The sequence below is a fragment of the Eumetopias jubatus genome, unplaced genomic scaffold, assembly GCF_037043125.1.
Source record: "Eumetopias jubatus isolate StellerSeaLion01/CBP00866 unplaced genomic scaffold, mEumJub1_p1.0 scaffold_2, whole genome shotgun sequence".
In the NCBI taxonomy this organism is placed as follows: domain Eukaryota; kingdom Metazoa; phylum Chordata; class Mammalia; order Carnivora; family Otariidae; genus Eumetopias; species Eumetopias jubatus.
Window position 1 is genome coordinate 202,044,419 of NW_028274808.1, and position 14,909 is coordinate 202,059,327.

Here is a 14,909-nt window from a genome sequence, read left to right on the forward strand (position 1 = left end):
TGTTCCCAGACCCCACGATTAGGGTTCTAGAAATATTTTCCTGACCGTGAGCAGTGACCAGCTTTGGTCATGTTCTTCCCCTGCGTGCCAGGCGTCCGTGGAGCTCTGCCCCACGGACGGAAGTGGGGTGGGGGCCCTGGGCCACCTCTCTGCCCCAGTGAGTCTTTCTGGAGCTGGGACAACTCTACCCTAGTGGTTCTGGCTCCCCTCTGGAGGGACAGCCTCGGGATGCCCTGGCCAGCCCTGTGGAGGCGGCTCTGTGCATGCTGACAGGCTGTGTGTGCCAAAACCCAGCGCCCCAAGGCCAGGGATGCCTGAACTGGGAACCCCCACTTCTCCAGCTCCTCTCCAACACTTGGACTAGCGTCAGGCCAGGAATGTGGCCCCCGGGGTCCCACCCTGCCCAGAGGGTGTAACACGCTGGTGCTCCCCAGCCCTGCTCCCCTCCTAGCTGAGACTGCGACAGTACCTCCTGGAAGACACTAAGACGGGTTTGTTGGGAAGGGGGAGCGGCAGGGAGAGGAGCCGAGGGCGGGGAGGCGGGAGGGAAAGACAAAGAAAGGGGTGCGGCAAGTGGCAGGCGCCCGAGGGAGGAGAGTGACCTCAGCGCCAGAGAAGCATCTGCTCAGCGCAGAGCGAGGGCGGACCGCACTGGAGAAGCCCCTTCTCTCCCGCTCCCCGTCCGAGCTTCGGCTCTCTACACCGGCCGTGGCCGGCCGGGGGGCTGTCCTGGGTGTAAATTGGAGCTCTGGGCTCCCTCGGGGACCATCTGCTGCCGACAGCCCAGCCGCCAGCCCTCCTGCCGCTCCTGCTGGGTGAGTACGCGCGTGTGCGCCCCTGTCCCCATCCGGAGGCGCTGGGCCTCCTGGCACTTTCCCAGGCCCAGCAGCCCGCAGCATCCCAAGAGGGAGGCCTGCGTTTGCTCGCGTCATCCCGGGCACAGCGAGCCTGAAGTGTACCCTCCAGGTTCCCGGGACTCAGGGATGCTGCCCGGGGCACGGCTGAGACCAAGCCAGGGCTCCGAATCTGCTGGGCTTGGGATCCAAGTGTAACCTGACACGGCTTGGCTTTTGGGGGCGGGACAGGGGTCCCCCTGAGCCTGATGGAGGTAGGAGTGCGAAGGGATGTGTGGGAGGCGACGCACTCTCCGGGAGGCCCCTGCCCCTCCCCCCGCCCAGGGACCAGGGGTGTCAGCTGGTGGAGCTCTCCCTCTGATCCTAGGTCATGGGAGCCCCAAGTCACACCACCACCTGGGGCAGGGCCCTCTGGGCCCTCCTCCTGACCACACTTGGCTCCGTGGCCAGCCAGCCGCTGGGGGGAGAGTCTGTCTGCACGGCCCGGCCACTGGCCAAGTACAGCATCACCTTCACGGGCAAGTGGAGCCAGACAGCCTTCCCCAAGCAGTACCCCCTGTTCCGGCCCCCCGCACAGTGGTCCTCCCTGCTGGGTAAGTACAGCGCCGCTGCCCGGTCCCTCCGATCCGGCAGTGACCACCCCCCTCAAGCGCTCCACCACACTTCCCAGTGTGCAGGGTGGGCACGCTCATCCCAGTTTCCGGCAGCGCCAGAAATATCTGCGGAGCACATCCTGCTGTGCTTGGGCCCTGCCCCCGGGGCGCCGTGGATGTGCGCTCCCTCGCGCGGCGGCTCACACTCCGGCCTCGCGCACAGGGGCAGCGCACAGCTCCGACTACAGCTTGTGGAGGAAGAACCAGTACGTCAGCGACGGGCTCAGGGACTTTGCTGAGCGGGGCGAGGCCTGGGCCCTGATGCGGGAGATGGAGGCGGCCGGGGAGAAGCTGCAGAGCGTGCACGAGGTGTTCTCGGCGCCCGCCGTGCCCAGCGGCACCGGGCAGACGTCCGCGGAGCTGGAGGTCCACTCGCGGCACTCGCTGGTGAGCCCAGGCAGCGGTGGGGGGAAGGGGCTGGGCCGCCGGCTGCCAGGCCGCCGGGCTGAGCACCCGCCCTCCCTCCAGGTGTCCTTTGTGGTCCGCATCGTCCCCAGCCCAGACTGGTTTGTGGGCGTGGACAGCCTGGACCTGTGCAATGGGGACCGCTGGAGGGAGCAGGTTGCCGTGGACCTTTACCCCTACGACGCCGGGACCGACAGCGGCTTTACCTTCTCCTCCCCCAACTTCGCGACCATCCCGCAGGACACGGTGACGGAGGTGAGGGGGTGACGGAGGTGGGGGACGAGAGCCCTCCACCAGGTGGCTCTTGGGCCAGTGCGCAGCCTCATCCCTGACCACAAGACGCCTGTCTGCAGGCGGCTGCTCTTTGGGGTGGAGGGCCCAGGCCGCCACCCAGAGGCCTGACCCTTCCTGCTCTGTTTCCCAGACCTTGGGCCGCCTGCCCCAGGAGCCTGCGGGAGCCTGGGGGGTGGGGAGTCCTGAACTGCCCGGGCCCCACCCCGAGGCCCCACCCCGAGGCCCCACAGCACGGCCCCACCCCCGAGACCCTACCCCGAGGCCCCACCCCGAGGCCCCACAGCACGGCCCCACCCCCGAGACCCCACCCCGAGGCCCCACCCCGAGGCCCCACAGCACGGCCCCACCCCCGAGACCCCACCCCGAGGCCCCACCCCGAGGCCCCACAGCACGGCCCCACCCCCGAGGCCCCACCCCGAGGCCCCACCCCGAGGCCCCACAGCACGGCCCCACCCCCGAGGCCCCACCCCGAGGCCCCACCCCGAGGCCCCACAGCACGGCCCCACCCCCGAGGCCCCACCCCGAGGCCCCACCCCGAGGCCCCACAGCACGGCCCCACCCCCGAGACCCTACCCCGAGACCCCACCCCGAGGCCCCACCCCGAGGCCCCACAGCACGGCCCCACCCCCGAGACCCTACCCCGAGACCCCACCCCGAGGCCCCACCCCGAGGCCCCACCCCCGAGACCCTACCCCGAGGCCCCACCCCGAGACCCTACCCCGAGGCCCCACCCCGAGGCCCCACCCCGAGGCCCCACAGCACGGCCCCACCCCCGAGACCCTACCCCGAGGCCCCACAGCACGGCCCCACCCCCGAGACCCCACCCCGAGGCCCCACCCCGAGGCCCCACAGCACGGCCCCACCCCCGAGGCCCCACCCCGAGGCCCCACAGCACGGCCCCACCCCCGAGACCCTACCCCGAGGCCCCACCCCGAGGCCCCCCCCGCGCCCCCCCCCCACCGCAAGCGCACGCAGGCGGCTGGGTGTCCTCTGGCCGGCCGCCGCCCACACCACTGCTCTCTCCGCAGATAACTTCCTCCTCTCCCAGCCACCCCGCAAACTCCTTCTACTACCCCCGGCTGAAGTCCCTGCCCCCCATTGCCAGAGTGACCCTGGTGCGACTCCGGCAGAACCCCAGGGCCTTCGACCTGCCCGCCCCAGGCCCCGCGGGCGCCGGCGGGGGCAATGAGATCATGGACAGCCTCTCAGGTGAGCGCGTTGCCGCCCCGCCGCCAGGACCACTGCAGGCTCCCGCCCGTGGCACCGCCATCGCCGTCCGGGGCGCCCCGCGGGCTGCAGGGGGTAGAAGCGCCACCCAGGTTTGCGGGCCACACAGGGACCCGTGACAGGGCAGCTGTCAATGCTGACCCCCGTGTGTGAGGCCCTTCAGTCCCACCCTCACAAAAATCCTTAACGGTGAGTGGCCGCCACGTTGAAGCAGGAAAGGACACTCCGGGCCAGAAACTGCCCCAAAGGGACCGTCTTTGAAGTGTCAGTGACACCTCAACACGCTCCACTTTCCAAGGCCACACTGGTCACCTGCTCCCCACGAGGGCCAGTGGCCCAGGGACCAGGCCGTGTCCGTCTACCCCGATGATGCCCCGCAGGGGAGTCCCACGTTGAGCGGAGGTGGCAGAGCTGGGGAAGGTGCTCCATCCAAAGCCAGGCTCCTGAGTGTGATGTGCCCTCTAGCAGGATGCTGGGGGTCCTGGGGGTTCAGAGCACTTGGTGCAGGACGATGGGTGTTCGGAGAGATTTGGGATTTGGCTGACTGACCAGTTAGCTCTTGTACATTGGCCCAGAAGTGAGTGGTAAACCAGGCCTCTGTCAGTGGCGTCCCCGCGTGTGGCCTGTGTCACAGCCGTCACTGAACGGATCCCTCCGTGCCCCCCACCCCACCCTGCCACGAGCCAGCGTGGGGGCGCTCCCACCACGGTCTGAAACACAGAGCCCCCTGCAAGCCTGGCTGCATCAGAGCGGGTGTCTCAGCAGTGGGATCCTTCCCTGCCTCCAGGGGCCTTGTGCTCCCACTCCCCACTGCCAGATGTCTCCCCGGGTCCCTGATGCAGGAGATGCAGGGGCTCCAAGCATGGAAATGTTCCCTCCAGGCGTCTCGGTGGGGTGTTGCAGAGGTGTGATTGGTGGTCTTGCAGCTGGCTCTTAAGCGCACTGATAAATCCAGCGCTCCCTCCTGACTCAGAGTGTGGGCCTGTCTCACACAAGGAATACACACACACGTGTGTATTCACAGGCCTCTCTTGTGCTTGGTCCAGTTCCAGAAACTCCGCTGGATTGTGAGGTCTCTCTGTGGTCGTCCTGGGGGCTGTGTGCAGGTCCCTGCGGGAAGCTGGGAGTGAAGAGCAGGACTCGCTATGTCCGCGTGCAGCCTGCCAACCACGGGGCACCCTGCCCGGAGCTCGAAGAGGAGGCCGAGTGCGCCCCGGACAACTGTGTCTGAGACCAGAGCCCTGCAGGCCCTCCACCCCGCGTGGGGGCCATGCCCGGTGGTTCAGCGGGCCCAGCGGGGCTTTGTCCACCAGGCCTTTCAGCTCCAACGCTGACCGACCCCTCCGCATAGACGTGCGTTCAGCTGCTGGATGCAGCAGGACGTGGGGAGAGGCATCTCCTCTCAGCAAGCTTTCCTCTCGGGCACCCGGTCCTGGGACCCACTCTCATGGGTGAGTTACAAGTCTCTGCGATAAATCCACTTCCTGCTGGTTGGGGGTTGTCTGTGTGCAGACGGTGTGCCCACAGCGCCCACAGGGCCACCTGCCGGAGGGCCGTGCACCCCAGGCCCAGGAGCCCCAGGACAGTGGATATGAAATACCTCGGACCTGCTGTCCCCAGGGTACAGGCGCCCACACGCCCGCCTGCCCCGCAGGCCGAGGCTGCCCCGGACAGGTCAGGCAGGTCAGGTGGATAAAGGAGAGCAGGCTCGGACACCTCACCTTGGCATTGTCACATGACCCATCTCCCCGCACTTGAATAAAGACTGTTTCCTGACATCAGGGGCCCTCGCCTCGCATTTCCTGGCAGGGCGCTGGGAGGGCCACCCTCCCACCCCCGAGTAGGGTCTCCCCTGCATGGAGGGCATGCCCGAGATTCCCGGGAGGGCACTTGGCAGCCTCTGAATGGTGTGAAGGGGTTCAGACCCACCGCACACACGCAGCACACACGGCTGGTGGGACCGGTGGGGAGTTGAAAGGAGCACATGTGGCTGCCTGCAGCCGGTCCCTGACCTTGGCCACTGACTGCTGAGCCCCGTGGCCTCATAGAGATGCCCTGAGGGCTCACTGTTCATCGGCCCGGGCCCTTGTCAGAGCTCAGGGGTCCCAGCCTCGCCCACCAGCACGGATCCCATGTGGGCCCTGGGACTGGGCTGGCCCCTCAGAGAACGACCAGGAGACGGGGAAAGCCTACTCTCTGTTCCTTGGGACCCTTCCAGAACATTCTTCCTCCTGCTTGGACACATGCGGAATCAGATCCAACAACTCCCCCCTCCCCCTTCCTGCGCTCCCCCTCCCCCCACCCTCCTGCCCATCCCCCCACCCCTTCCCCCCTCCTGTCCACCGCCCCGTCAGTGCTCCTGCTGAGTCTTGGTCACTTCCATACAGAGACCCCTCTCACCTCTGCCTCTCTGCTTTCTCAAGGTCACATCTTCCACCTCACACGTCTCCCATCCACTCTCTCTGAGGGGCAGTCTTGGATCCCCGAACGCTCAGACCTCCTGCTGAGGAACCATCTACACCCCGTAGAAGCTTGTGCAGGACACCACACCAGCCTTGCACACATCCGGGGCCGTCCCTGTGTATTGTCTCCCCTCTCTTGTGCCCCACTTGGTCATTCTCAGGAGCCAATGTCTCCCCCTCCTATCTTGGGGGATTTTTCTCTTGGCCTCCCCTTCCCCCTCAGGTCCTCCGGCTCCTGTGCCCATTTCCAGCCACACGCCTAGAAAGGATTCTCCCCATTCCCTGTTCCCAGTGCCTCCCTCCACATGGGAGTCCCTGCTCTGCTGCCGTGGGGGGCCCCATGTCCACTGTGCTGCTGCACCCGGGGTCCACGCTCCTTGCTCTCTGTCCTCTCCCTCTCTCAGCAACAGGAGGTTTGACACCCACCCTCCACCCCCACCCCCCACCCCTCCTGCCACTGGATAGGTGATGCTCCTCCCCCATCTCTTTTAAGATGGTGCTCCTCTGGCCCCTGACACCCCTCCCCTTGAGCTTGATCTCAGACCCCTCTGCCCTCTATTGTTGCTCACCTCCTTGGACCCACTCCTCTCTCCAGAACACATGTATATCCCTAGTGGTCGACTTGACCCTTGACCTAGGGGAGGGAAAAGTGAAAAAAGCTGCTTGTGGCCCCTTTTCCCCCAACGGGGAGTAGATTCTCAGCCAATACCGTGGGTGTGTCCTGCTGAACAGACTGGGGGTGTTCACTAAGAGGAGAGACTCATCGGAGAGATGTTCTTAGCAGATGTTCCCTGTGGATCTCTGGACATGTCATCTCAGGGCACAGCTGAGATGCTTCACAATACCGCACTTTCCCGCAGTGGGCTGCCAGCCTGCATTCCTCAGAGGCAATGTAGAAACAAACACCCTTTACATCACGTGCTCACGTTAAGGACCACAGCAAGGAGCCAGAAGACAAGGGGATGATGCCAGGGTGGGAAGCATCTGTGAGGGGAGAACCTGCCTCCCGACCTGGGCAAAGGATGCAGGGGCAGAATGTGTCTGACCCTGAATCTACTGAAGGCTTGCAACCCCCGGGGAAGGCTTGGATGGCCAATGGTGGCTCATTTGGGTCATTTTCAGCTCTCGGTATAGTAGCAGCTACCCATTCGCGTCCCCCGGCCCCACCCCCATAGCCTGCCACCACGCACATGTTTTGGGAGCAGCTGGAACCCAGCTTGCAGGAACCACGGTGGGCAAAGAGACCCTGTCCTTGAACACTGGGGATTTGTTCTGTGACAGCTGATTGCTGCTTCTAATAACAGAAGTGCAGACAGAGGTGGGCACCATTGTAGTTGCCCCCCTGCCCCCCACCCACTGCAAAACTGTCCCCCTCCACCTGGAGTAACTTCCAGGGAATTTAAAAGGAGAGCACGCTTTCCTCCCCACTCCCCCTATATTTTTCACTTTTTTCCTCTTTGGGGAGCTAAATACTAAAGACAAGGACATTCAAAAACAACTGCATATAAAAGGGAAATTAGAAAGTGACCATGCATATTTAGGGAAAGTCTCAAAAAGACCTAGAAAGACCTTAAGTTACCCTTAGACTGATCCTCAGCACAGAAACAGCCTATGGCAATCAAAGGAAAAACAAAAGAGTGGCTGAGTGGCTCAGTCAGTTAAGCATCTGACTCGATCTCAGCTCAAGTCTTGATCTCAGGATCATGAGTTCAAGCCTTAGGCTCCACACTGGGCATGGAGTCTATTTAATAAAAAAAGAAAAAACATAAACCTTGGGAAAGGGGGAGAATCTGATTTTCAGAGTTACCACATTATTACATTCAAATGTCCAGTGCTCAAAAAATTGCAAGGCATACAAAGACAGAGGAAAGTATGGCCCATTCAAAGGAAAAAAGTAAATCAATAGGAACTGCCTCTTGAAAAAAGTCTAATGGCAAACATGCTAGACAAAGACTTTAAAACAACTGCTTTAAAGACGCTCAAAGAACTAGATAAGACTCCCTCCTTATCAGCAATTACTTACATATAAATGGATTAAACTCTCCAGTCAAAAGACAGAGATGGGCAGAATAGATAAAAACACAGGATGCAACCATAGGTTGTCTACAAGAGACTCACTTGAGATCCAAAGACACAAATAGATTGAAAGTGAAGGGATGGAAAACATACTCCATGCAAATAGTGACCAGAGGAGAGCAGGGGTGGCCACACTCACATCAGACAAAACAGACTTAAATTCAAACACGGCTACAAGAGACAAAGGACAGTATATATTAATAACATTTCAGTAAAAGAAAATATAACAGTTATAAACATTCACACACCCAATGACAGACCATCAAACTATATGAAGCAAAAGCTGATGGAATTGAAAGGAGAAATAGCCAGAAGTACAGTAACAGTTGGAGATGGCAGTCCCCCACTCTCAGTAGTGGATGAACAACCAGACTGAAGATAGTAAGGGCCCAGAGGACTAACCCCAAGCAACCGACCAGATGCAGCAGACACAGCACCCGCCCAGCGACAACCCCACACGCGTTCTCACGGGCACTCGGGACAGTTTCCGGGACAGACCATGTGTGAGACCACGTGGTAAGTCTCAGTAGTTTTTATTTATTTATTTGTCCGAGAGAGAGCTAGAGCGAGTGCACAAGCAGGGGGAGGAGCAGAGGCAGAGGGAGAAGCAGACTCACCGCTGAGCAGGGAGCCCGACGCGGGGCTCGATCCCAGGACCCTGAGATCATGACCTGAGCCGAAGGCGGGCACTTAACTCACTGAGCCACCCAGGCACCCCAGTCTCAGTAGTTTTTTAAAAGGTCGATATCATACAAAGTGTCTTCTCTGGCCACCACAGGATGAAGGTAGAAATCAGGAACAGAAGGAAAACTGGAACATTCCCAAATTTGTGGAAATTAAGTAACATATTCTTTTTTTTATAAAGATTTTATTTATTTGACAGAGAGAGACACAGTGAGAGAGGGAACACAAGCAGGGGGAGTGGGAGACGGAGAAGCAGGCTTCCCGCGGAGCAGGGAGCCCGATGAGGGGCTCGATCCCAGGACCCTGGGACCATGACCTGAGCCGAAGGCAGACGCTTAACGACTGAGCCACCCAGGCGCCCCTTAAGTAACATACTCTTAAATCAATTGATCAAAGAAGAAATCACAAGAAAATTAGAAAATACTTAGAAACAAATAAAGATGAAAAGTCTTCGGGCGCCTGGGTGGCTCAGTTGGTTAAGCGACTGCCTTCGGCTCAGGTCATGATCCTGGAGTCCCGGGATCGAGTCCCGCATCGGGCTCCCTGCTCAGCAGGGAGTCTGCTTCTCCCTCTGACCTTACCCCCTCTCATGTACTCTCTCTCTCTCCCTCATTCTCTCTCTCAAATAAATAAATAAAATCTTTAAAAAAAAAAAAAAAGTCTTCAACACAACAAAACTATGGAATGCAGTGAAAACAATGCTAAGCGTTAGGGGAAATTTATAGCTATAAACATATTTAAAAATAGAAAAGATTTCAAATCAACAATCTGAGTTTACTACTTAATGACCTAGGAAGAAAAGAACAGACTACACCCCAAGCTAGTGGAAGGAAGGAAATAATAAAGATGAGAGTGTAGATAAACAAAATAGAGAATGGGAAAACAATAGAGGAAATCCATGAAACAAAAAGCTGCTCCTTTGAAAAGATCATCCAAGTTGACAGACCTTTAGCTATACGGGCTAAGAATAAAAAGAGAGAAGACTCTGATGACTAAAGTCAGAAATGGAGTGGGAACATTATTACCGATTCTACAGAAATAAAAAGGATTGCCAGAGTCCTGTGAAGAGTTGTACACCAACAAATCGGATAACTTAGATAAGTGGACAAATTCCTGGAAACACAGAACCTACCAAGACTACATCACGGAGGCACAGAAAGTCTGACTAGACCTACGACTAGTAAGGAGACTGAATCAGTAATCAGAAATCTCCCAACAGAGCAAAGCCCAGGACCTGACAGCTTCACAGGTGAAGTCTACCAAACATTTAAGAATTACACCAGTCCTTCCCAAACTTTTCCCAAAAATTGAAGGGGAGAGAAACTTCCCAACTCACTCTATGGGGCCAGGCTTACCCTGATACCAAAGTCAGACAGAGACACTGTAAGAAAACAAAACTATAGACCACCATCCATGATGAACACGGATGCAAAAATCCTCAACGAAATACTAGCAAACAGAATTCAGCAGCACATTATAAGGATTATATACCACAACCAAGTGGGATTTGTTCCTGGAATGCAAGTATGGGTCAATACATGAAAACTGATCAGTGTAATATGCCACATCAACAGAATGGAGGGGAAACCACATGATCATCTCAACCTGATGTAGGTCTGCAAAGCATTGGACAAAAATCAAATTTATGTAGAAAAGCATTTGACAAAATTTCATGATGAAAACACTCAACAAACTAGGAACAGAAGGGAACTACCTCCCCATAATAAAAACCATATAAGAAAACCCACAGGAAACATCATACTCAATCATGAAAGACTGAAAGCATTTCCTTTAAGATGAGGAAGAAGGCAAGGCTGCTTGCTTTCACCACTTCTATTCAACATGATACTGGAAGTTCTGGTCAGAGCAATTAAGCAAGGGGAAAAAAGGCATTCCACACTGGAAAAGAAGAAGTAAAATTATCTCACATATAATTTTACATGTATAAACCCTAAAGATGACACACACACAAAGCCTGCTTAGGACTAATATATGATTGCAGCAATGTGTCAGGAGACAGTCAACACACAAAAATCAGCTGCATTTCTGTACATGAACAATGAACAATCTGAAAAGGAAATCACAAAACAGTTCCATTTACAATCGCATCAAAGAGAAGAAAATGCATAGGAATTACCTCAACCAAGGAAGTGAAACACTTGGACGGTGACAAGTACAAGCCCCTGCTCAGGGAGCTGGAAGACGTAAGTAAATAAAGACACACCCCATGTCCATGGTTCAGGGGACGAGATGCTGCTGCAACATCTGCGTGACCCTCAGTGGGCTGTAGATTGCGCGCCACTCTTGTCGAAATCCTAATGGCATGTTTTTCAGAAACAGAAAAACCCATCCTAAGTTTCATATGGAATCTCAAGGGACCCGGAAGAGTCAAAACAATCTTGAAAAAGAACTCACACTTGTGACTCCCACTTAAAAGTCTGAGCCTCGGTTGGATGAAGCCTCCGCCACACACATCGGTCTCTGGGGAAGCGACAGGGAGAGCCAGCGAACCCTCGCCGTTCAGGGTCGCAGCGTGGGGCCCAGCGCCCAGAGCCAAGGAGTACACGTCACCCAGGGCCCCTGAGATGTGTGTGCACATGGAGTGTGTGCTGGGCGCTGTGCCCGCCCCCGGGATACAGCCTTGTCCTTGGGAGTGCTTGGAAGAAAAAAGGCTGGTTGAAGGGAAGGCAGGCCCAACAGAATAAAAGGTTTAAGAGACAGCTGGATCCTGTGTAGACCAGATTCAAGTGCATCAGCAGCGAAAGACCTTCCCAGTCAGGGAAAATGGACTATGACCTGGCTACTGGATGACAGGAAGGGTTATTATTAATTTGTTAGGCAGTCACAATGGCTTGGTGGCTGAGCTGGGCTTTTTTTTAAGTCCTTACGAGTTAGCTCATCTGGATAACGGCTTCAAGACATCAGGCTATAAAACAGTAGTGCAAACATTCTTGCAGTCAGCACTTTGCACACACATCACTTGATCTCTACAAGCCCTCGATAACGTGGGTACTACTATCATTCCATCTTCACAGATGAGGAAACTGAGGCAAAGAGCAATTACGGAGCTTGCCCAGGACCACACAGAAGGTCCGTGGCCAAGGAGGTGAGCCCAGACAGTGGTCCTGGAGTCCAGGCGTGGAAGCACCACACGATAGTGCTTCCTAAAGGGAGAGCATCGATAATCACTATGACCTAAATGTGTCTCCTCAAATTCATATGTTGGAATCCTAGCCCCCATTGTGGTGGTGCTGGGAGGTGGGACTGTGGTCGGTGATGAACTCATGAACATGGAGCCCCTGAATGGGGCCAGTGCCCTCACAAAGGACTCACAGAGCTCCCTCGCCCTTCCCACCACAGGAGGGCATGGAGAAGGCTGCTGTCTGCAACCCAGGAATAGACCATCCCTAACCCCACCATGTTGGTACCTTCTAACCTCCTGAACTGTGCAAAATAAATTCCTGTTGTTCTGATATTTTGTCATAGCAGCCCAAATACATTAAGATGATGGCCAGGGAGGGAGACCGAGGTGGAAGGCACAAGCCAGTAGGAAGGAAAAGGCTGTCTTGCACAAGGGAGGCCTCAGTGTGGCTCCACCCAGAGCCAGAAAAGCCAACAGCTGCACCCCCCTCGCCCCCATGCCTGCAGGGTACCAGGCACAGAGCTAAGGGCCTCTGTTGCTGGTCCCATCTAAACCTATCACAGTGCTGCAAGATGGCCTATACCACCATTTTCCTGTGTCATGGATGACAACCAGGGTCAGCCAACCTGTCCGTGCTCACACCAGCTAAAACACAATTCAGTGCATAGCAACTGTTTTCTCGACACGTCTCCTGAGGCAAAGGAAACAAAAGCAAAAATAATCAAAATAAAAAGTCTCTGCACAGCAAAGGAAAGAATCAACAAAACTAAAAGGCAACCTACAGAATGGGAGAAGATATTTGCAAATAACATATGCAATAAAGGGTCAGTATCCAAAATATACAAAGAACTGAAACAACTCCACACCCCAAAACAAATAATCCAATATAATAATGGGCAGGAGACACGAACAGACATTTTTCCAAAGAAGACAACCAGATGGCCCACAGACACATGAAAAGATGCTCAACATCAGCCATCATAAAGAAAATGTGAATCAAAACCACAATGAGATACCACCTCACACCAGTCAGAATGGCTAAAATTAACAAGTCAGGAAACGACAGATGTTGGTGGGAATGCAAACTGGTGTGGCCACTCTGGAAAACAGTGTGGAGGTGCCTCAAAAAGTTGAAAATAGAGCTACCCTACGACCCAGCAATTCCACGACTGGGTATTTACCCAAAGAATACAAAAACGCTCATTCCAAGGGATACTTGCACCCCAGTGTTTATAGCAGCATTATTTACAGTAGCCAAGATGTGGAAATAGTCCAAGTGTCCATCAACTCATGAATGGATAAAGAAGACGTGATACACACACACACACACACACACACACACACACACACACAATGGAATATTATTCAGCCATAAAAAGAATGAAATCTTGCCATTTGCGGCAACATGGACGGAGCTAGAGAGTAATAATGCTAAGTGAAATAAGTCAGTCAGAGAAAGACAAATATCATATGATTTCACGCATATGTGGAATTTAAGAAAAAAACAAATAAGCAAAAGGGAAACAAAGAGAGTGACAAACCAAGAAGCAGACCTTTAACTATAGAGAACGTACTGACGGTCACCGCGGCGGAGGTTGGTGGGGGGATGGGGAAACGGGGTGGGGATTAAGGAGGGCACTTGTCGTGAGGAAAAAATAAAAATGAAATGAAATGAAAAAAAGAGGATGTTACAGGAAGAAACAATGGAAAGATATCTCTGAGGCTGAACATAGACTTTTAATAGAAATTCTATTTTTTCAATAAATTCTAAAAATTGCTAAATACATTCAGAATGAGGATGCTAACACATAAGAACTCAAAGGTGACTAAAAATAAAAAGGAGAAGTATTTCAAGAAATGACACTTCCACATGCCAAAGTCACTCCTACCCATAATCGAACAAGAAAGTCTCTCCTATTCCAAAATATCTTCCCCACCCATTTGGCCACCCACTGCCTTCCATTTTCGCATCACATTTCTTTAATTTTTTAAAATTTATTTTTGTGTTTTATTTTTTGCCTTTTTTTTAAGTAGACTCCACGCCCAGCACGGAGCCCAAGGTGGGGCTTGAACTCACGACCCTGAGATCAAGAGTCGGATGCTCAACCGACTGAGCTACACACGTAACCCACCGATTAATTTAATATGCTTCGGGCCCCTTTAAAAAATAAAAATGAAAGTAAATAAAATAAAATAGAATTCAGTGAAACATCCCAGGGCATAGAATGCCAGTCTTTTACCCCAAACCATAATGCTGTACTTCTCCATTTTCCCACTTGTCTCAAGAGTGTTCATAATTACTTGCTGAAGCATCCACTTGACAGTGCACCCATTCTTTTAAAAGAAAGAGCGTGAAATCCGTGTAAGCTCCAGTTTACCTAGCTCTGGGTCCAGTTCACTGTACTCTTGATGCGTCAAATTCCCAGTTTGCAGGAGGCAGTTACTACCCCCCTGAGCTCCGTAAGGCGTCACCGCGGGGCGGGGGGGAGCTGGGTGATGGGTACAGGGGAACTCTCTACTATTTTTGCAACTTTTTCTGAGTCTGTAAATATTTCAAAATAAAAGGTTTAAAAAGAAATCATTGTATGACAGAGCTGGAAGGACCTATAGGACCACACTTGGTGATTTCAACTCCCTCCTTCTTGCAAGAAAACAGACTTAGAGTCTCATCTGTGGCGAGGCCTCGGTTAAACTGGGGCTCCCACCTCTTCCTAGTCCACGCTGACCTCCCCTCCCCTGCACCCCTGCCCTTGGTTCTCACCCCCTGGCCTGATGCTCACTTCCTCCTCCCTCACCTCCTGCCAAACAGTAGAAACAACCACGGAACGGCCATCTCGGTTGGGTCAGGATGGCGCAGCATGGGCCGGTGCTGAGCACATGCTGGGCTCGGTAGTTAGGGCTTCTCTTCCAAATCCTTAAAAAAAATAAGAGATCAGAAGAAACTTTGACATCACCATGCTTGGAAAGGCCCCAAGGCTCAGACACTTTTTTATCTTGTTCCCTGGGATTTGTGGCAGTCACCTGCCTATGTGTTGCCACCATATGCCCCTTCTCACAGAAATCAATTTGCAGAATATTATCCAATGAACTACAAGCACTCCATGGGCAGTAC

At 54.7% G+C, this 14,909-nt stretch overlaps 1 protein-coding gene across 1 annotated transcript; it reads left to right on the plus strand.

Annotated features, from left to right (window-relative positions):
* The first annotated feature begins 597 nt into the window (after positions 1-597).
* Positions 598-5,211, plus strand: SPON2 (spondin 2). The gene is made up of 6 exons (XM_028090303.2): positions 598-815; positions 1,222-1,447; positions 1,671-1,894; positions 1,976-2,167; positions 3,235-3,415; positions 4,480-5,211. Exons 2-6 carry the CDS (start codon positions 1,225-1,227, stop codon positions 4,662-4,664), a joined length of 1,005 nt encoding a protein of 334 aa, XP_027946104.1. The 5' UTR covers positions 598-815; positions 1,222-1,224; the 3' UTR covers positions 4,665-5,211.
* Positions 5,212-14,909: the final 9,698 nt, after the last annotated feature.